Source organism: Pteropus vampyrus, unplaced genomic scaffold (genome assembly GCF_000151845.1).
Source record: "Pteropus vampyrus isolate Shadow unplaced genomic scaffold, Pvam_2.0 Scaffold106, whole genome shotgun sequence".
In the NCBI taxonomy this organism is placed as follows: Eukaryota; Metazoa; Chordata; class Mammalia; order Chiroptera; family Pteropodidae; genus Pteropus; species Pteropus vampyrus.
This window is the reverse complement of record NW_011888887.1, coordinates 3,717,273-3,740,649: the sequence shown is the minus strand read 5'-3', so window position 1 is coordinate 3,740,649 and position 23,377 is coordinate 3,717,273. Positions and strand designations below refer to the sequence as shown.

General features: G+C 32.9%; 1 protein-coding gene and 1 non-coding gene across 2 annotated transcripts in view; both read right to left on the bottom strand.

The window, feature by feature from the left end:
* The window catches only part of MAN2A1 (mannosidase alpha class 2A member 1), a 158,030-nt gene that overhangs the window by 74,517 nt on the left and 60,136 nt on the right, over window positions 1-23,377 (bottom strand). Inside the window, exons 6-10 of the mRNA XM_011365152.2 lie at window positions 18,440-18,613; window positions 15,563-15,749; window positions 12,105-12,282; window positions 6,594-6,796; window positions 2,656-2,838 (exon numbers count right to left, since the gene is read on the bottom strand). Of these exons, the coding sequence (XP_011363454.1) occupies window positions 2,656-2,838; window positions 6,594-6,796; window positions 12,105-12,282; window positions 15,563-15,749; window positions 18,440-18,613 (925 nt within the window). The remainder of the gene's footprint in view (window positions 1-2,655; window positions 2,839-6,593; window positions 6,797-12,104; window positions 12,283-15,562; window positions 15,750-18,439; window positions 18,614-23,377) is intronic.
* LOC111743062 lies at window positions 10,515-10,633 on the bottom strand. The gene has a single exon (XR_002781573.1). It is a non-coding gene; the product is annotated as a 5S ribosomal RNA (ribosomal RNA).

Genomic DNA, 23,377 nt, shown 5'->3' with positions numbered 1-23,377 from the left:
TCAGGATATATAAAGCTTTGGTTAAAATAAAACTAAACTAAACACAGTAAATAAGTTTGGGAAATACTGGATAAAACAAAATTTTAAATGTTTCAACATTTCATCAATGTGGGATTTCTCAGAGCCTCCAATTTCCAAACATGCCCTTACCCTATTATTATAGAACAGTTCGCGGAATATCAGGAATCAGTTTTCTAGTTTGTTATCATTGTTGGTGTTTCAAGAAAATGTTGTCATGTTTGTCATTCAAAGTTTGATTTATATGTCAGGACTCTCACTTTGTTCATTTTTTTCTCTTACATACCTTAATCAGAACTTAGGAATTGACAAATTCTAAATTTTTTTGTAACTGACCTCATTACCATTTATTTCTTCTCTTCCACATAGGCCTTTTATCTATCCACTTTTAAGCTGAACATCCAGTACAAATACTGTCCCAGTCTAATTCATTTTTTATGTCTGTATACAATATTTTTAATTAGGATTAATTGATAATTGATAATTAGGATTAATCTCCAAATATGCCATGATGTATTCTTGCTCTCCAGCTTATAATTATAAAAAACATTCAACCTATCATTGAGAGCCTGACTCTGAAAGTCACCCTTAGATGGCAGAAGAGAAAGCCAGAAGGGTCTGGAGCCCTGATGGCACTGTGGAGCTGTCATACCTGTACCCAGTGACTTGCATACTTCTTTAATACGGCATAAAAATAAGCAGGATAAGATTTATTCTGTTTCGAGTTGCTATTACTAGCAGCCAAATGCCATCCCTAACTCATACATTTCTTCATAGGGACATATCTGCCAACATGTGAATAAACGGTAGTCAATAGTCCAAGAACAAGAGAAAACCCTATGCTAGCTGCCTCTTTGTTTATAATTCTCTTACTTGTGTTTTGAAATTTCCAACTTAAAATGTCTGTGATAATCATTTGATAATTGTTTATGACTTTTCAATGAAATGTGAAGTGCTTGCAAAGCAAATTTAACAATGTCAAGTACAATTTGAGAATTACTGTTTCTTTCTTTTGTAAGATGTAATGTTGTGCAGGGATGTTTTTATAAGCTAAAAGTAATACCAAACACCTGGAGGAATTAATGACACCTTCTGGAAAGATGATGAGACAGGAAATGTTTTGTAGCGAAAACTCAATGACCTGTATCCAAATCTCTTTCAAATATGGCAACCAGAGAGAAAGAAGGCAGTGCAGGAGAATGACTTCTCTTTTTCCTCTTAGGAGCTCTGGTTTGATTCTAAACAGCCTCCCATTTAAACTCTCAATAAGCCATGAAGATAGGAAAAGGTGAAAAGGAAAAATGGAAGATCTGACCCTACTTTCAGAAATGCCTGAGGCCAAAAAAAAAAAAAAATTTCTTTCTGTGGGAGAAATATCAACATCATTATCATCTAGTGACTGTTTTCTACTTTAAGCTCAGCTTAAACCTCAATAGATGGATGCCAAATACATTTGCCACAGAAAATTGAGAGGTAGTCAAGATACAACCTTGAATATATTTTTAAGGACTTAATTCAATTAATAAAACCTCAAGAATATTTTTTCCCCAAATTTCTTAAAAGGTAGTCAAAAACTTTTAAAAAAATTTAATTAACACTTATTATAAGTAACAGTTGTGGATCCTTTTTTTAATATGACTTTATGTGTTGTTATCACTTTTCACATATGGGGATATTTATGTAAAAATAGATTTACTTTGTAAATCTATATTTTAAGAAAATCAGGGCATATTTGTAATGATTTAAAAATATCATCAAAGCATACCACTGCTGATAGCAAAAAAATCTGCAAGAAATAATAATGTAAACAGTGGTGAACAACTGTCAAAACTCCTTCTCCAGTGTAGGAATCTCCTCTGCATTGACCCTAATAAATGGTAACCTGAACTCTAGCATGATTTTAAGACCACGAAATCTCTCTATCATAAAACATAAGCCTTTCCATTATTGGGAGGCACTGTTTACAAAATCCTCTGCTATTGTGAAGCCTATACTTACTGTTTTTAATTAGGCATTATGAAAATAACTGAGTGTCAAACACCTCATTCATCTGATAGACCTTCAAAGAGTTGAAGATGGCTTTGCCATTAATACTCAGACTATATCCTTTTATCCAAATTCCTTATTTCACCCATATCTGACAAGGTTTCTAGGTTCCTGTACTTCCTGGCTATGCTTCTAGGCTTATTCTTTTGTGTCAATGTCCATTTTTTTAAAAAAAGAGGTATCCAAGAACAACTGGACATGAAGTAGGATGAAATTAAATTTTCATACAATAAAGTGCAGCTCTTTTATCTCTCTGAATTTTAACTATCGTTTTGATACCAAATCCTTAGTCAGGAAGGTACCATAATTACCACACTGTTTTTTGAGAAAACAGAACCACTTTTACAATAATGTTTTACCACTCCATTTGCAAAAATACTCTGCAATTAAAAAGTCGGGACAGCTAGTACTCTGTCAACAGATTTCTTGAAAAATGCTTTGAAAATTGGTGTTTTTTAATAGCAATAGTTATAAGGGATATCATTATTAATGTACTCTGATATATATTAACAATTTTGTCAAATTATATAAGCTTATAACCCAAAATTTTAAAAGATTTTGTTTTAAGATCACTTTTCAAAATTATATTACCTGGTACCATAATCCACAACCACCAAATCTTTTGCAGTTCCTGTGATAGCATCATGATGTTGAAATAGTCCTAAATTCCTTCTGGCTTCTGTCAGAGTCGTGAAATCGGATGATGAAAGAAATGCATTTATCTTGTATTTCTGAGCTTGTTTCAGGGCGAAATAGTAAAGAATTTCAGCAGCCCTAATTGCATAAAATAGTCATTATTTTATTTCAAAGCAATCAGTTCGGTTTACTATCTAAAAGGTGTCACTGTTACATTTTCAAATTTTTTTTTAAAGAAATCACAGTTTCAGTACAAAGAATTCATAAGAAAGATATTGATAACAAACATTCCTATAAAACCAAGGTATCAAACTTATACAACAATAACAACAAAAAAAACAAACAGTCCAATTAAAAAATGGGCAGAAGACCTTGAACAGATACTTCTCCAAAGAGGAAATACAGATGGCTAATAAACATATTAAAAGATGTTCAAGGTTGCTAATCATCAGAGAAACACAAATTAAAACCACAATGAGATATCACCTCACACCTGTCAGAATGGCTATCATCAATAAATCAAAAAGCAACAAGTGTTGGTGAGGATGAGGAGAAAAGGGAACCCTCATGCACTGGGGGTGGGATTGCAAATTGGTACAGCTGCTATGGAAAACAGTATGGAGGTTCTTCAAAAAATTAAAAGTGGATATATCATTTGACCCAGCAATTGCACTTCTGGGTATTTATCCAAAGAAAACCAAAATAATAATTCGTAAAGATCTATGCACTCCAATATTCATGGCAACACAATTTACAATGGCCAAGATATGGAAGCAACCTAAATGCCCATCAACAGAAGATTGGATAAAGAATTTATGGTTCACATATACAATGGAATATTACTCAGCCATTAAAAAAGAATGAAATCCTACCATTTGCAAAGACATGGACCTAGAGGTTATTATGCTGAGTGAAATAATTCAGACAGAGAAAGATAGATACCATATGATTTCACTTAAATGTGGTATCTAAGGAACAAAAAGAACAAACTAATCAAAAACAGACTCACAAATATAGTAGACAATTTGGTGACGGACAGAGGGGAGAGGGTTTGGGAGGCTGGGAGAATGGGCTGAAGGGTTAAAGAAGTACAAATTAGTAGCTGATAGTTGGGCATGGGGAGCATGGAAGAGAGAATGCAGTTAGCACTAATATGATGGCTAAGTGGAGGGCCAGGGAAGGGAGGGAGCAATTGGGGGGATCGTTTTATGAACATTACAGATGTCTAAACAATGTCCTGTATACTTGAAACTAATTTAAATAAGTAAATTTATCTTTTTAAAAAAGGTAACTAATAAATCTAAATCCTCGGTCATCAGAGAACAACATGTCTATCTTGATACAAAGGGCCCTTGTTCTAGATGATCCTGGAAAGCCTGTACCCACTGGCAGCAAGATAGGTTTATTTACGTATAACACAGTGAAAAAATATCTCGACAGAGCAGAAAGAACTGAAGAAATGTTTGTCCTTTCTTCTTTCTAAGAGGAGTGTAGGCATTACCATAAATTTCATCACCAGAAAGCCATTTACTCTCACATACGTACATTAAGAGGAGAGATGGTGGGGAAATGCACGATCACATGAGTGGGAGAGTAACAGAAATGGTGAACCAGAAAATGATAACTCAATAGCTCAGTGACAAGAGCTAGTCTAAGTGTTGAATAATAACATATCACAGCTATAGAGAATTTAGCAATATAAAGTGAAAGATGATAACACATACACTGTCTTTCTTCATTTATTTTAAAGAATAGAACATGTTACCTTAAGAGTAGTTTTTCAGCAAAAATATGGGGGTTTGTAATTTTTACCTTTTAGTTTTTTCATCAGAGGACACAGTTCAAGATAGGTTTCTAAAAAGTTTTTTAAAAAGGGCCAATGACTTGCTGAAGTAAAAAATATAAGGTTTTTTGTGCAAAACACGTTAAACATGATGGCGGGAAAATCAAAGTAGCTTGCAAATGTATTAAAATATCAGGAAAAAGGAGAGATTTGTAGTGCTTTTAAAAAAATGAATCCCTTTAAATTGTTGAAATAGTGAAAAGATACTAAATAATCTCTACTTTTAAATCTAACTCTTCTGAAATTCACAGATGAAAATCACTAAATTTAAATTAAGGAAATCATGTATATATGTTCATATATGTGTATATGTGTGTGTGTATGTGTGTATATTCCTGGTTTTGAAGAGTAAGCATACACATAGATAACCCAAAATGTAAAAAAGTGAACTTTAAGAATATTTCTTCTTTATACTTTTCTGTTATTCAAATTTTTTAAAAATGAGGATTAGGATGAATATCACTATATCAGACAATAAATTTATTTTCAAATAAGTTAATTATAGTATACAATTCGCAATTATTTTTTGTTGTTTGTTTTAAAGCAGCAAAACATTTAAACTATATCACCAGTAGTAACTACTTCACCTTGAATATGTTCGATAAATTAAGACTGAACCAACATTCATAAATCTTTGCCACTAAAAAATATCTGACACTTAAAAATCATTCAGTGGTCCAAAATAACTACTTTAATTAGCTCTGTTATTATTACAGATAGTTCAGAATAACATAACAGAACTAATTAGCATTCTATTAGGTAAAAACACATAAATCTCTATATGGATAATATTTTATTAAAAATATAATAACATGTATCCAACTGGCACATTTATGAATATCTAAAAACACAGTCAAATGTTAAGCCTTTGAAATAATAACAGTAGCACAACAATAATAAAATAATAAAAAACACACATTATTATATCAAACTACCACTCTTGAAGAAATTCACGTTTTTTATAAAAAGGCTTTCCAAGATGTACTGTTTTCACTAGGACACAGAAGAGGGTAAGTATAACTTTCTACTTTTAATACTGAGATTCGCCATGAAAATTAATCATATGAATTCATGATTTGAGCTAAATTGAAAATGAATTCATCATGAAAATTAATTACTCCCCTGGGCTACACACGCACGTGAAAAGCCTCGGGAGTCACTAGGGTAATTTATCTTTACCAAAAATGAGACTCAGTTACTTGGAACTATACTCTATACTGTGGTAGCCACTAGACACATGTGGCTATTTACATTTGAAATAATTAAAATTAAATGAAATTAAGAGTTCAGTCCCTCAGTCACAGTGGCCACAGTTCAAGTGCTCAATAGTTACATGTGGCTACCACACTAAACGGTGCAGAAATACAATATTTCTATTACTGCAGGAAGTTCTCTTGGACAGTGATTAAAAGTTCTACTGGATAATGCTGGTACTGAGTATTTTTATGTTTTCTATTGACTTCTCTATCTTCTCAATGTCGGTTTGGTTTTTTTTCACCCTGCCACCATCAGTTCTCATCTTTTTCAAGTTTTGTCCTTCTAAGCACAAAATCACACCTATCGAATGTGTTTCAAATAAATAAATAAGGACTGAGGTGGAACTGCTAAAGTTCTCCCACATATAAAATAGATTCATCTTAGAGTATATATTTTCAGGCCCACGTTTTGGCTACTGAGGGATCTTATTTGCCCCTTTTGACCTATGCTCATTTCAATTAGTTAGCTTGCCAGATTACTGACCTGTAGACACAGATAACGATATCACTGAATATAATCATGATGTGCCAATAATACAGGTAGTTAATTAGAAAAATACAAAACACAGAATACGACTGCCAGAAAATCTAATTAAATAAACTGCTCTTCCTTCCAGAACAAAAACCTATGTAATAATTTGATTAAGCTTTGGAGACATATCTCTGATTGCATTAAAATTTCAGAAAACACAACCTAACACTCCATAAATGTTATTATGCAAAACTCTATAAAAAGACTATGATAACTTTAAAGAAGTAAGTAAGTAAATGTGGTTATCCAAAGGTATAAGTACCTTATATGAGATTCCAATATTCTATCCATTCGTTTGTAAAAGGGTCTAGATGTAAAGTAGCCACTCCAGTAATGATCATCTCGGTCAGCATAAGTGAAAAAATCTCCACTTAGAACGGGGAACATTGATTGGCTATTCTTTCTGTTGGTTGCATCTTCTTTATCCAGGGCATCAAAATAATCTGATAAAGTCCCAAACTGTATCTAGTAAAAAAAAAAAAAAGTTATACTTCAATTATTCATATCTATCTTAAAATTACTTTTGCACTGAAAGGAAAAGTTACTAATAAATAAGATAAGCTTCAAGTAAAGATGAATATACAGCTCAGATTTTACAAAACTTAAAAGCAGAAGAAAAATGCTCAGTAATTCTTTTACTTACATCAAGTCTCAAATTAAACTAAGAAAAAACTTGTACACCTAAGCAGTTCGAAGAAGAGCTATTTAGATCTATAAATTTGTGGACCTGGAAATGTCTTACATATAATTTTAAAATGTGCAAAAATCAGGACATGGAGTAATCCAGAGATGAAAGAAGAGGGAGACAGCAAAAATAAAAGACATATTTTGAGCAAATGTCCCAGAAGTCTGAAATAAGTTTTCTTGGCCATTAAATATTTTCATATATGCACATACCCTTCCCTGGTCTCCCCTTCCCCCCAGTTTGAGTTCCTATAAGAGAAAGGAGAGAAACTTCAAGAATAGCAGGTCATTAAAAAAAAAATGGACTTATCTCTATCAGCAGGTAACACTGAATAGAGAAGTAAAACACAAAGAATGACAATTGCAAGGTTGACTGCTCAAATGAATAGGTCTTTCTGACTAATGATTTAAATTTCCAGTACATAAATCCATTTTTATAAGACCAAACTATTCTATAAATCAAAAGAAGGAAGAAACATTATACCAGACTTTGTTAACAGATATTAAAACATAGTGTTTTAGAAATAAACCAAGAATTCAATAGGGAATATGTTCCTTTTAATAGAAAGATGCTAATTTTGTTGTTTCCTACCTTATAGATATACACACACGCACACAATGAAAGCTGTTTTGATTCAGTGTGGCAAAAAAATAATTAAAAAGTAATTCTAAACAATGTGTAGCAGAGTGGTTAAGAGCATTACAGAACCTGGATCCAGATGGCATGGGTTTGAATTCTATCTCTAACACCTAACATGTGGTTTTCAGCATATTACATATTGTCTATGTGTCTTTCTGTGTTATAGCTAATAGGGTTCTAAGTAAAATACTCAGAAACACAAATGGCATAAAATGGTGTAAATTTCAGCTGTTATTTCTCCACTGCAAATACAAAATTTCAACTGGAAACACGATGACAAAATTTGTAAGACAGAAATAAGTCATAATCGAATTGCGATACAATAAATTTTATAACAGCAAAATAGATGATTATTTCTAAATCCTGCTTATAGTAAAGAAAAGCTAATTTCAACTATATTATCTACTCTTACCTAGGTTTACTCAAATGCAATGTGTTTTGGGCAAGTTAATCATTTGTGCCTCAGTTTCCTCATGTATAAATGAGATAATTATAGTATTTACCAGAAAATGGTCAGAGAATTAAGAAAAATAACGTGAAACACTTTAAACAGTCAATAGCAAATAATAAGCATTCAATTGGCTAATATTGTAAGTATTATTACTCAATTGCATTACTAGGAAGTTGAATATAAGTATTTGTGTGTGTAACCACACAAGAAATGAGGGTCTCAAATACAAGATTAATTTCAGACCCAACAGGTACAGATGAGCTCAGGGAAGTATACATAACAATAGTGGCAGAATATTTAATGATCTAAATATTTTAAAGTTATACTTTGTTCACCTATATAATAAGGGATTTCTATTAGATAACAAAAATCCCTTTCAGTTTCAAATTTTAGGAAACAACAGAATGCTGCAGTTAATATTAACAATGGACTATACCCTTTAAAAATATTTCATTTAATTTTGTTATTAGCCAAGATGAAAATATACTCTACTTTGCAATTTCCCAGAGCAAAGTTTATGTAAGTTGTCTAGTGGGCTTTCTCACAATCTTAGTTCAGTCTTAAAGGACTGAAATATAATCCTCTATCCATTCTAGAGTAATTTCAAAAGAAATTATTTAAAGTAAATTTTTCTGTAGAGTCTCTTGGTAGCTCAAATGAAGTAAATATTTGGTACACCTAAAATATAACCAAATAGAAATATTTAGAGATTTTTAAATTAAAAAGCAACAAATTAAATCATAAGCATAACCTTAATCTTAAACTCCTTTATCAGGACATCGCATAGAAAAATTACATAAACAGTTAAATAAGTGATGATCACTGGCAAACTGGCTCGCTTGGCTAATATACGATGCCAATTTTTTAGCCATCTAAATTCAATTACTCCTCATTTTCCTTTCATTAAAATAAATAATAAACTCAAGGCTTTCAGATTAGACAGAGTAACTTTAAATATCTCTATCCCACTGAAAACAGACATAGCTAAACTACACAAAGAATAAAGATTTTGTTTGACGATATCTAAGGGCAATCAAGGCAGCCAGGACTTGAGGGGAAAAAAAAATCTAAAAAGAAAATGCATCTAGGTTACTGGATACAAGGTTAAAATGCAAAAGTCAACTGTATTTTTATACATGGACTATACCATGATTATGGATTAAATGGCCTAACATGTGTAAAGAAGTTAATTGTACTCAAATTGATCCACAGAGTCAATGCAATCCCAAAGTCTCAACTTTTTTTGATTGACATTAAATAGTTGATCCTAAGCCTGCATAGAATGCAATTAGTATTAACGTAATGGCTAGGTGGAGAGCCAGAGGAGACAAAGAGCAATTAGGGGGATCATTTTATAAACTATAAAAATGTCTAACCAATGTACTGTATACTTGAAACTAATAAAATAAAATATTTTAAAAAAGCAACTTAACAACAACAAAAAATAATTATAAAGAACTGTGAATAACCAATGCAATCTTGAGAAGAACAAAATCAGAAGATTTATACTACCAGATATTAAGATCTGCTATTAAGCTGGAGTAATTAAGACAGTGTAAGATTAGCCAAATAGACAAAACTAAATAGAGAGTCTAGATAGAGATCCATACAAATGTAGTCTCACTTATGATTAATGAGACAAAGATGACGTTGCACTGCAGTGGGCAAACTGTGATCTTTTCAACAAATGGTGCTGGATATCCATATGGGCAAACATCTATCTTGATCCCTATCATCACACATTCACAACCATCAGTTCCAAATAGACTGTAGATCTAAATATGGAAGGTAAAACAATAAAGTTTCTAGAGGATATTTTCATAAGAACATAACAAGTATTAGCCATAAAGGAAAATTCTGTTATATTAGATTTAATTAAAGTTAAGAATGTCTGTTCATCAAAAGACAGCATTAATTAAACATAGGCTACATAGTGGGAGATAATATCTGCATAACTTTTATCTGAAAAAAAGATCCAATCCAAAATATATAAAGGAACTATAGAAGGTAAGAAAAAGACAGGCAACCTAATTTAATCTTTAAAAAACCATCAGAAGACTTACATAGATAGAAGCTTCACAAAAGACGGTACCCAAATGGCAATAACTTATGAAAAGAAGCTCAAATTCATTAAGTACCAGAGAAATACAAAAAATTTAAAAAGAGGCAATCACAATAATAAGAAGTGAAAATATGGTCACTTTTGCAGGAGTTGGTAATGACTTGGAGGACATCGAAAGGACTCTTCTGGGGTGCTGCACATGTTCTACCTCTTGATCTGAATGGTGGTTGTTACATGGGTTTTTTTTTTTTTTAGGCGATGCAACCCTTGGTTGACCTCACAGATTGCAAGGACCTTGTCAGCTTACAATCCCTTATTTATTTATTTATTTATTTTTAATTTTTTATGCCTACAGTACCTGGTCTTCCTAGGTGGTCTCCCATCCAAGTACTAAGCAGGCCCGACCCTGCTTAGTTTCTGAGATCAGATGGGATCAGGCTTGTTCAGGGTGGCATGGCCGTAGACCCGGGGCGTTTTTAAACTTGAAAAATTTCTCTGTACACTTATGGTTTGTGCACTTCTCTTACATGTATGATACTTCAACTTTAAAAATTACTTTAAAAAATTGTTCTAGTGTGCAAATCGGGGAGAAAATAGGTAAAATACTAAAATCAGGATTTAATTCTTTAGTGTAAATCCTTTTACAGACCTCAAAACCATTCTCCAGGAAGGTGTATTTAGAGATAAGATACCCATATACATATGCCCTCCTCTTAGCAAACGTTCATGCATGAGCTTCATCTCTAAGGAAATTATAGGGATAATTTAAACAAAGTCCAGATGTTCAGAGTTCATAATCTGGTAGAAACTCATTTGTAAGTATCTTGAATAAACTTGATATTTTATTTAAGTTTATTTACTTATTTGATATTATTTAAGTTTACTTAATAAACTTGAATTCTCACTACATAAAATGTGGTCCATTATCAGCTTTCTAATTTCCGACACAATATCATCACTTCCTTTCCACAGTATTTTCACAGATTTTCTACTGTCTGAGTGGTTAACATGTAAATATAATAAACATGTTGTATAATTAATTTTCTCATGTAAGGTCTAACATATGACTCTTGATTTAATCTTGACTAACACAAAGAATGTTAACAAATTGCTTTTATTTAGAAATTTGAATCTATCTGGATATATATTATTGAATTATTGTTAACATTTTAGATATGATAATGGTATTCTAATGATATTTTTTAGCAGTCCTTATCATTTAGAAATACATAATGAAATGGTTACAGATGAAACTAGATCACATCTGAAATTAGCTCCAAAATAATCCCAGCGAGAGGGATGAAATGACAGTGGGACACAGGTGAAATAAAAGTGATCTTGAGTTAATTAATGTTATAGCTGAGCCATGGATTGTGGGGGCAGAGGATGTATTTGTATTATTCTCAAAACTTTAGGGTACATTTCAAATTTTTCACAAGAACAAAAAAAAGAAAGTAAGAACTACAGGCAAATGGTTAAGTTTAGAAGTCTCATCTAAGAAAAATGCTAGTGTGTTCTCTAGACACAAGTCATTTGTCTACAAAATTCATGCCATGTTCATCTGCATCTGCCAGTCACACTACCAAATCACAAAAATGCAGCTGTCAGGGAGAAACAATAAACTGTCAATGCTGGTAGAAAAACAGGACATCATTGAAAAACAAACATCACAAGCTAGTAGGTACGTGTTTTCACCCACATAAAAGTAATGGCTCTCTAATCTTCATGGAGTGGTAGGAAATGGAAAACTTTGGAAATGGAACTAGAGTATAAGATAATATTCCTCTAAATGAATTACATTTTTTCATAAGAACTATATATTCTAAGGAATACTGGGATGCAAGACAAAGAAACTAAGGCTATTGTGTTTTAGCCTCATTTAATAGTGTACACTTGACTTCAAATACACTATCATAATTAATTATTTTCTCATTACCTTAACATTATACTGAGGTTGAGAATTCATATAATCAAAAAGCAGCTGATAATTCCTGAACTGAAGATCCCATTCCGTGCTTTCAGAGTAGCGAAAATCATCTCCGAGTGGGGCCAGGAGAACTGTAGTACGGAAAAGCTTTGACTTCTTTCGGTACTGATCTAGAAGCATCTTAGCCCTACGAAAGAAAAAAGGGAACATACGAATAGTATTAAGAAAAGAACAATGGGGCAACTCATTAAAAAGTGCAGTATATTAAAAGAGATTACTGTATGCTTCACCTATATTCTAGGTTAATATGATTTATGAGGCAAATTTTTTCAAACTACCATACTAATTTTCATTATCCATTTAAAGTATTCAAAAATTTTTATCAGAGAGGAAAAACCTATAGTTTTCCAAAGGATTACCCTTAGAGTAACAAAGTCACATACCAACTTTGGCATATAATTATTACATGAGGCATCAATGTCCCCTAAAGGCCGGCAACAAAGACCAGATCCCAGATAGTCTGTGTTTGAAAATAATTTAGTCCAAGAAGATAAGGATTTCTCTTCTATATGACCACTGAAGTTTGCCATGACTTAATATCCCTTTTATTAATTTAATCTAAAACTGTCTCATTAAACATTAAAAAGTATAATATTTTGAATAAAACCAATTATAGAACCGTATTTCCTTTTCTAAAGGAAGAAAATCAACTCACTTAACACCTGCCGTCAAATATCTGTCATGCCATCCTTCTCAATACTGATCAATAGATAAAATTTAGAAGTTGACTGACCTATTTTAGTTTCTACCTCCCTGGACTCTAATCCATGTCTCAAAGGTCAGCTGAGCACAATATGCTAATATGTTTTATGGTTTATATTCTAGTATTCTACAGAAAACTCTTTGGGAAATACTGAATTGGGCATCATTTGAAGAAGTCTGAGAATACAAACTAAGAAGGAGGGCTTGTGAAAATGAAATTAAACAAACGAACAAGAATAGTTCTCCATGTTTATAATGCCAAAGCTTAAGAAATTAATGACAAATGACAAATATGCTTTTTATCCAGTATTCAAATTTTTACTTCAAAGATTATCTGGAAGTAAATTCCAATACATGATATAAAAACTTATGAAAGAAACACAAAGAACATCAATGATGGAAAGAATCATTTTATAGAAATTATGAAAAAACATATAACTAAATTGAGACTGGCATACAATATTTTTATATGATCATTTTCTAAACTGTTTTCAACTAGATTCCTTAGGCAACCAGCATGAAAACAGATATTTGATCATTTAAGTGCATCTCAAGGTTTACTAGTAGATATTACCATAGCTTGTATGTACATGTATAAAATACAGAAAAGGAAAGAAATCACAAACATTAATAATGGGCCTTTTCATTCAACATCTATCCTAACTCGCAAGTTCCTGCTCAGAAAGTGTTAACACTGAGAAAGCCAAGGAACAAACCTACACCACCTAGTAGGCAGTGGATACTCACTAAATGTATGGTAAACTAATGATGAACGAATTGACCAGCATCACATTTGAAGATGCGCAGCTGCAATTTGCTCTTCACTTATTCTACCAGGTAAGAAATGTCAACTTAACTAGAACCAAGAAGAAAAAAAATTCCCTGAAACATCAAATCATCTGACATGTAAATCATCACATATGTAAAATACATGGTACTAGACCAAAAACTGAACTTGATGAAGAATTACTTGCGAAGTAGAGAAACCTGCTGAACTGAATGTCTCAAACATGTCACCTGCATATTATAGTTAAATCTCATTTTCTTTAGGGTATTAAAACGTCAAGTGCTGCTAAGTTGGAATGTCTATGCTGGATTTCCATTCATCACTAAGTCAAAAGAAAGGTGACATTTAGATTCGAAGTAACCAGCAGGGTTAAGATTTCAAGACTTATCAGAAGTTTTTAAAAAATCTACATAAGTGTTATATAGATTCATTCATTCATATGTTCCCAGGTGCCTAGAAACCACTCTCAGAATCACTGGAGCTGAGTGAGCACAAGGTATGTTTTTGGAGGGCAATCTTTGAAGGGTTAGATGACTCAAAAAAGGATTACACAAAATAGCTCTCAGGTACTCTCCACAGCACCCAACAAAGTAAAAGAGGGGGCCTCACAATACCTATGGGTGTACTGGGACTCCCCAACTGAAGCATGTGGCAGTGTTTTAAGAAATTCCCTATCCTTGACCACCTGAGCTGAGTGTAGTATAAATACCTGATTCAGTGACAAACAGCTGTTTTCCCAAGTAAACAGGTAAGCTCCCTACTTTTCTTTTCACACCTTCTGCTATATAATATACTGGATTATTCTCTTCTGCCTAACTAACCAAATCCATGAAAGAAGGCTGTTAAGTATTCCTTATTGATTCTCACTGCTGTAGGAACCAAGAAAATGAAACCAGGTCGAACTCTAATCTTGGACAGTTTTTCAAAACAACTATGAAAGTCAGATTTTGACAGACAGGCTCCATGGTTTCAAGAAGGCTGCCATGCTAAGATACTACTGTGGCTGCCACAGTGAGAGGTTCACGCTGGACTATTTTGTTTATGACCACAAGGACCACTCAAGGCAAAGAAACACAATCTCATCTTCCTCCTTGCACATATTTTAAAAGCAAATTTTTAAATAAATAGATTTGATAAAGCACAGTGCAAAGATCTTACTTTGTTTAAAAGGATGTATTATTTTCCTAGCAGAGTTGAGTGGTTTATATTATAATACAATGTTTTATTTTAATGCATTATAGGCCACTAATTTTTAAGTAAAGAAATTAAAATTTAAAAGCGTCAATATTAGAACTAAAGGTAACAGTTTAATAATGCCATCATTAGCACAGTTTTCTTTTAAAAAATGATTCATTCCTTTGATTTTTATTTAAATATCTTTAAGTATAAATATTTCCAATTAAAGTTTTCTGTAAGTCAAAACTATTGAATGTATACATGCAAAGATGTATGCATTTATCAGGGTTAGGCAGCATTCACTACCACCGAAACTGTTATTAAGGGAACAGATAATTATACTCTTTATGCGTTCCATTTCAATAAATGTGTTTTTGCAGTTGGGTTGCTTTTCTTACCAATTTATACAATAGAGACCAGAAGTTTTATTATCAACAAAAATATATGAAATCAATCAAATACAGGAGAACACTTTATAATGAAAGCAAAGAAAATGGTAATAATAGTACATTATAGGTTATCCATTGTATATTGATCTACTATTGTTCACTTTCCATTAAGTTCTGACACATAAGAGGCATCATCAAGGCTCTGGAATTTTTAAGCTGCTTTAGATTTGGTTTGAACGAATACTTTGAATGAGGATAATGCTGGCTACTGAAACCCATTTATTCAACTCTTTAGCAACAAGCAACTAATGCTTGCTTGTTCAGGGTATTCTTATGAATAGATATTTTCATACCTGTTTTCAACATTTCTAATGTTTATTTTTTCTGGGGGCACTCCCCAGGGACAACCAAATCTGCCTCCAGAAAGCCGTTTAAAATCAAACTGGCAGCATATTTTTGGATCAGGTCCACAAGTGTGAGGGACGTCATAGCTGTAGAAGGGCATCATGTGGCAGAAAATATCTGTGACAGATCCCAGATCTAAAATAAAGAACCAACAGACAAATTTGCATTTATATATTTTGTTTTCCCCAAACTGTTCAAAATGCCAGTACTTTATATACATAGAATGCAAGCTCTGCCCTAAGTAAACAACCCCTTTAACTACTAGTACATATATCCCAGCGGCATTCAATGACTACCAGCCTGAAGGAAGATACATCTGTCTCTATCTACCTCTTATATCTAAACTTAGTAGAGACAGAAAAGCCCCTTTATGAACCAGCATCTGCTGACCTGGAAGGATACAAACTGAGCAGAAGCAAAATTTATAACCAGCTCATCCAAAATTATGGCTGTGTCCATCTCTGGTTGCCAGCTCCTGCCACACTGTTCTCACCTCAGGTAACAGAACACACTGAGAGAGACCATTAGCTGCAGAGGCTGGGTGAGAAGAGAGAGAGGAAATAAATGGGGTAATTGAAAGAACAAAGGAATAAATGGGGGCTTGTAAAAATACTGAGCAACTTCCTTTCCACTTCTTGCAGTAAGAAGGAAGTAAAACCTGGAGAATTCATGGAGTCTCCCCAAATGCTGACCAACTGAACTTTTTACCAAGAAGAGAGCACAGGAAAAGTAAAAGTAATTTTCAAAAACAAGAAAGGGAATAAAAACAAGCAAACAAAAAATATATGGAAAACAAACACGGATTCCTGATGCAAAATAGTTTTGAATTAAAATGTCAATGCTAGTATGTGTTGATATACCTGCCCTTGAGTTCAGAAGCCAACCACCAAGTAAGATTGGAGGGCTTAACTAGGACTTAAAAGTGGTTATCTTTGTATGATCCTGACCTGTAAATAGCTCTCTCCCTTTATTTATGTATGGATTTCCAATTTTAGGAATGAGTATGAATTGCTTTTATAATAAAGACAAAAGAAAAAACAAAAAGCAATATTGACATTTTAAAAAATGAAAATAATTGCTTTATTAAGAATGAGAACACACAAAGAAGCTCAACTTAATTCCAAAACATAATTTTAAAGCAACATATTCAAATCTATCGGATAAGTCCTAAAATACTTGTTTTGCCTCAAATTCTATTTAAGTAATTACTAGTTCTTTTTCAAATTTTAAAGCTATTATAATATGTATTATTTCTGTGCTGTCAGTTGTTTCACGGAATCACATTCATGAATGTGACACCATGGATGCTGGTCGCTAATGCTTGCTATCTGCACAAAGCTCGTTACAAGTCCCAGAACTGATAGAAATCTTCCTGCTCCTTTCTCCCATGATCAAGGACATTCTTAACACCCCACTATTTCTCCTGACACTACACTATTTAGCAGCTCATTTACACATTTCAGTTTATCTCCTGCATTTGGTGTTGTTTGTCTTTTATCAAATTAGACTAATTTCCTTATAGCCATGGATGTTTTCTGTATTTCTTCTTAGCACAGTATTATCTATATAAATATACTTGGTAATTTCTTGCTAATATTTATGGGCAATTTGAATGTAGGCAATAGTTTAAGTACGGCATCTTCTAATTAATAATCCTTTTTTAAAAATTAATATGCTCCTTTGCATTTGATCAAACTATACAGGATGTGACCCCCTACAAGTTCTTGTTTTCCCTATAGGTTTAATTTTCCAAAATAAAAAAATTATATAGCTAATTTCTCTCCTTATTGAAAAAACAGCAGTACATATATATAAGAAAGTTACTATCTAGATTTACACTTCAGAAGGGGTTTAGATTACAAAGGAAAGTAAGGGTAACATAATGCAGTAAATTCTGCACATTATTTTAGCAAATAAATATTTTTTCTATATGAAATCTGAGAACTCAATATTGTGAAGGCAGCATATATAGAGGGTTAGGAGCCCAGACTTTGGAACTGCACGGATCTAGATTCAAATCTTGGCTCTGTACCTACCAACTGTATGATTTTTGGCAAATGGTTTTACATTTCTAAGTCTCCATTTCTTTTCTATGTAAAGGGATAATAATAGATCTTAATTTAAAAGGTTAAAGATCCAACGAGAGACTGAATATATGGCAGATAACACAATGTGTGGCCCCTAATAAGGATTCGATAAATAAAAATGAATTAAAAAATAAGGTGTTCTGAATTTTAAATGGGGGTGGAAAAGGCACAGGTCTCCCAAGAGGCCTAAATCTTGTCTCCTCTCTCCCAACAAAGAGCTGTAGAAGTTATGTCCTTGGAAAGCCAGGGTGTCCACAAAACAAAGTACAGAAACAAGCAATATAGGTAATATGAGAGCTGTTCTGGGAGAACAGGATTAAGGTTTTAAAAAGCAATTCTTACTAGATGCAGATACAGGAGAGGCAGAAGAAACACTGGCTGAATATGAGATAAATGACTTGATATTAGTTCTGATGCATGTTCAATTTTGTGATAAAACAGGTGCTTTTAAAAGTGAAAGTGAAAGCATTATTTGCAAAAGACTAATTCCTTATGTTTATTTCTTTTAGGCATAAAAAAAGAACCTACAATTTTCTATAGATAAATATCTTCACCACTGCTTAAAAGAATTTTGACACAAATGCACTGGAAAAATAATTCTAAAAATTTGTATCTTTAGGCAACCTGATTTTCAAGACTAACACTCTGAATAAAACCCTTAATGGTATGAGTTCATAACTCCTGCAAAATAACATCTAAGTCAAGTGAGATCTTCAACTTTTATCAAACCCTACATACCCCAGTTCTGTCTCCAAAAGAACTCCAGTGTTTTTTGCAATGCAAAATGTTTCTTAACTGCATAATGAACCCTCTGGATAAGCATGTGAGAAAATCCAGCACATTTCAGAAGATAAGCCATTGTTGGTGAATGTCCAAAAGGATCAATAGACCAGCCAGATCGAGGTTTCACTCCTGTTGATAAAGAAAATAAGTGTTTTTTTTTTTTTTTAATTGACAAATGAAATAAAAAGAAGTCACAACACATTCAGACCCATCAGAGTTCTACAGTCTCTTGGGTTTTAAGACAAAGGAGTTCCCCAGCATTACCGGTCAGAGCGCTCAGAACAGGACTCCCTGAAGGGAGACTTCTGCCACTGCCATGTTCTCAGGCAAGGAAACAGCACTGAAGTTTATCGGTTAGAGCTGAAATAAGCACTCAGCCATCTTATAGATACTAGAAAGCTACTGTCATTCAATGGAGGTAGGGCAACGAACAGAACCAAGTCCTTTCTCTAGGATCTCACAGTCCTGTCTTTTGTGGAGCTGGATAACCCAGCAATTTGCTATTATGTAATAAAGACAAGTAAGCTAATTCATTTCAACTTGTACCCCCCAATCCCAATATTAAGGAATTTTCAAGTTGTCTTTTATACCTTACACTGCTCCAAAAATCTTCTTATACAGTGGCAGAACTGGCCAAAATAACTTTACCATATTTCATTAAATCTTAAGATATTTTCATGTTGGTGTTTTCTCTCTACCTAGACATCAATGGAATTTTTCACACCTGACTCCGACCAATATTGAGAGACATCAACAAAGATATATCTCAATTTCACAGAGGATAAAATGTAAATAAATAAATAAATAAATAAATGCACACATTAGAAATGATGAAATAAGATTATTATTCTGGCATTATACAAATCCAACCTCTTATTTATTCAAGATTCTCAAAGAAAGCTTCTACATACAACTTATAAATCAACATCAGCAATATGACTGTGGTTTTTTTTTTTTTTCATTCAAACACCTGTTTAGCACCTTCCATATATGCCTAAGACTATGAGAGGCTCTAGGATTACAAAAATGAGTTAATCTTGGTTCTGACTCTAGTTGCAGACACTATCATGCAAATAGGTGTAACACAGACTGATAGAAAAGGCAGCGGCAGGAAGACCTGCATAGAACAATACTGAGGATGAACACCGGATGGGAAACCAGCAAAGGAGACTGAGAAGAAAAAGTCAGAACTCTCAGAGGACAAAGAATATGAGTCAGAACTCAAAAAACTGACCACATAAGATTTGTGCATTTCACATATGTTAATTTACCTCTAAAAATTATAAAGAAATCTTGAACTTCAGTAATTTTTTTGAGGTGGTATGGGTTTAAAAATTCTGAAACTACCTTTCGATGTATTCAAAGACTGAATAAATTAGGACAAGGGACCCAGGTTTTTCACTGTTAAAAAAAGGATCTGCAAACATGTCAATGTGGGAGACTAGAACGTACCCTATGATAATAAATAGAAATAAGATATCAACACTAACTTCTGGTTTTTAACACACACACACACACACACACACACACACACACACACACACACACACTCTTCCTAGTTCAGTACACTAGAAGGGCCTAGATGCAATAATACCTCAGTACAAATGAGCACACCATAACTCTAAGATCTGGACCTCTAAATACCATCTGCTATTAAAAATAACCTTAAAGAAATGGCTTATTCCAGAGTTGAGGCCAGGAAAGTACAAGGTAAGCCTGGAACATATTCCTGGGTCACAGAGTATAAATAAATGGTCAAAGAATCATGGGACCATACTAAAATAACTCAGGAGACAGCCTAAAGAGGCTTCCACTGGCCAAATTTGGGACAAATGGGGTGTCAAAATAATGGTTGTACTGAATTACAACCATTGAATAAAATAAGAATCCATGAGCCTATAAATAAATAGAAAATAAAAAAGAAAGCTCTTCCTGTTAGTAGAATGCCAACTAATAATTATAGGAGAAATGATGGAGTTAGGAAATCACTAATAGATCCTAAAATTAAAACATGAAAGCTTAATGAGACACAGGATATTTACCTATTCTAAATGTAGCTCACACAAATTAGAAAAGAGAAATATAACGGTACAACGAAAGAACTTAACAGACACAACTCAAGCAACTAATCAAGGCTAACGTCATCAATACTGGAACAGGGAGACATCGTAAGCCTCCTGATAGGATGCACTGAGGACAACAGGACATCATTGCAGTGACAGTCTACCAAAATAAATACATTAGGATAGATTACATAGATAGACAGAAAGACAGGTAGGTAGGTAGGTAGGTAGGTAGGTAGATGATTGATTGATAGATAGATAGAAAGAAAGAAAGAAAGAAAGAAAGAAAGAAAGAAAGAAAGAAAGAAAGAAAGAAAGAAAGAAAGAAAGAAATCCAAAGAAGGCTGAGGAACTGTTTCAAATTAAATGAAACTAGACAGACATGACAACTAAATGCAATACATGACCCTGGACTGGATACTGGACTGGGAGGGGGAAAAAAGCAGCTTTTATAACAAACATTGAGACAATTTATAAATTTTGAATATAGCCTATAAACTAGACCGTATCCCTGCTAACATTCCTGATTTAATAACTATCTTCTCGCTAGATAAGAGAATGTCCTTATTTCTTAGGAAATACATTATACTGAACTAGGTTTTTCCTTAGCATAAGCTATTTTTTAAAAAAGGGGGTAAGGGGCAAATTTAGAAAAAGGTGCACTATAAGAAAAATCTAAAATTTTATAAAGAGGGAAATAAAATCAATAAAATCAGGAAATGTTACAGAAACATTTTTTTGCCATTATGTAAGATTAAATTTCAAAACATGCAGAAGTAAAAACTAATAGGAAAAATTACAGAGAATAATCATTTAAAAGAAAATAAACACACCACTCAATTTTTGGCAAACTTAACAGCCTTAAAAATTAGAACATGAGTAATATCAATAATATAATAAAACTGGATTATTTCAAGTACATTTAATGTTAAAGTTTAAAAGCAGTCAGAGGATAGTTATAAAAATGAATATTTTGAGCAAAAAAACAACCTTAAAAACTCAAACTTATGAAAGTTTATAATGGTCCAATTTGTGTATAAAGTTCATAAAAGCAGAAATTAACAACCAAATATTAAACAATTTAAAAAGCATCCTATAACCAAATGTAAAAATAAATTCTTCAAAACAATAGGTTGTAAACCGTTTAGAAAATGAAACTGAGAACATTAATTTACAAGATGCATCCAAAGCCACAATAAGAAGAAATTCCATATTCTCAAATGTGTTCATTAACTAAATGTAAGAGCTAAACCCATAAAACTCAGAAAAAATACACAGGAGTCACTCTTCATGACCTGGCATTAGAAAATGGTTTCTTAAGTATGACATCAACAACACAAGTAACAAAAGAAAAAAGAGATAAATTGCATTTCATCAAAATTAAAACTTTGGTGCATCAAAAGATACCTTTAAGAAACTCATTTCATCAAAATTAAAACTTTTGTGCATCAAAAGATACCTTTAAGAAACTGAACACAACCCACAGTATGGAAAAAAAAAATATTTGCAAATCATTATCCAGTAAGGAACTTGATCAAGAATAATAAAGAACTCTTACAAGTCAACAATGAAAAGAAAAAGAACCCAATTTTAAAAGTAGGCAAATAAATTTAAACCGAAATTTCTCCAAAGAAGATATAAAAATAGCTAACATACATATGAAAAGATGCTTAACATCATTATTCTGTAGGGAAACACTACTCAAAGCCATAATGAAACACCATTTCATACACAGTAGTATGGCTGAAATAAAAAAGAAAACAATAACAAATGTTATTGAAGATGTGGAGAAATTAGGACCCTCATATATTGCTGGTCAGAATGTAGAATGGTGCAACCACTTTGGAAAACAATGAGGCAGCTCCTCAAAATGCTAAATACAGAGTTATCATATGACCTAGTGATTCTACCCCCAAGTATATGCCCCCCTCAAAATGAAAACATATGTCCTCACAAAAACTTACACAAATATATATAGCAGCATTATTCATAGTTGTCAAAAAGGGGAACAATCTAAATGTCAAGCAACAGAACAATGGATAAACAAGTGTGATATATACAAACAACAGAGTATTATTCAGCGATCAAAAGGAATGAAGCACTTGATACATGCTACAGCATGGATGAACCTTGCCAAGTGAAAGAAACCAGTCGTAAAGATCATACTGTATGATTTCATTATGCGAAATGTCCATAATAGTCAAATCCATACATACAAAAAGCAGATTAGTGGTTGCCTGGGCCTAGGGCAGGGAAAGGAGAAGTTAGAAAGGGGTATGATTATTAATGAGCAAGAGGTTTCTTTTGGAATGTTGAAAGACTCCTAAAAATAGATGGTGGTGATGTGATGATGGTTGCATAACTCTGTGAACATACTAAAAACTACTGAACTGTACACTTTAAATGGGTGAATGTTATGATATGTGAAACAATACAGTTATAAGGAAAAAATTTATACTGAGCAAAAGAAGCCAAACCCAAAATAGTTAGCACATATATATGCAGTTCTTAAATAGGCAAACAAACAAATAAACAAAAAACTACAGTAATAGAAATCAGTGAGCAGCTGGCTGCAGGAGGAGAGTTGAGGAGCATAAAGAACTTTCTGGAGTGATGAAAATGTGAGTTAAATGGGTAAACACATTTGTCAAAACTGAAACTACAGTTAAGATTTATATGTTGCACTGCAGGTAAATTATGTCTCTAAGCACTAAACATAAACGAAAAAAGTCCATGAAAACTGAGGTTTATGAAGGGAATATTCCTAGCTTAGAATATATTTGGCTTAGAAAAGTGGCACTGTGTAGAGATGTCTCTAAGTCCACTCTAC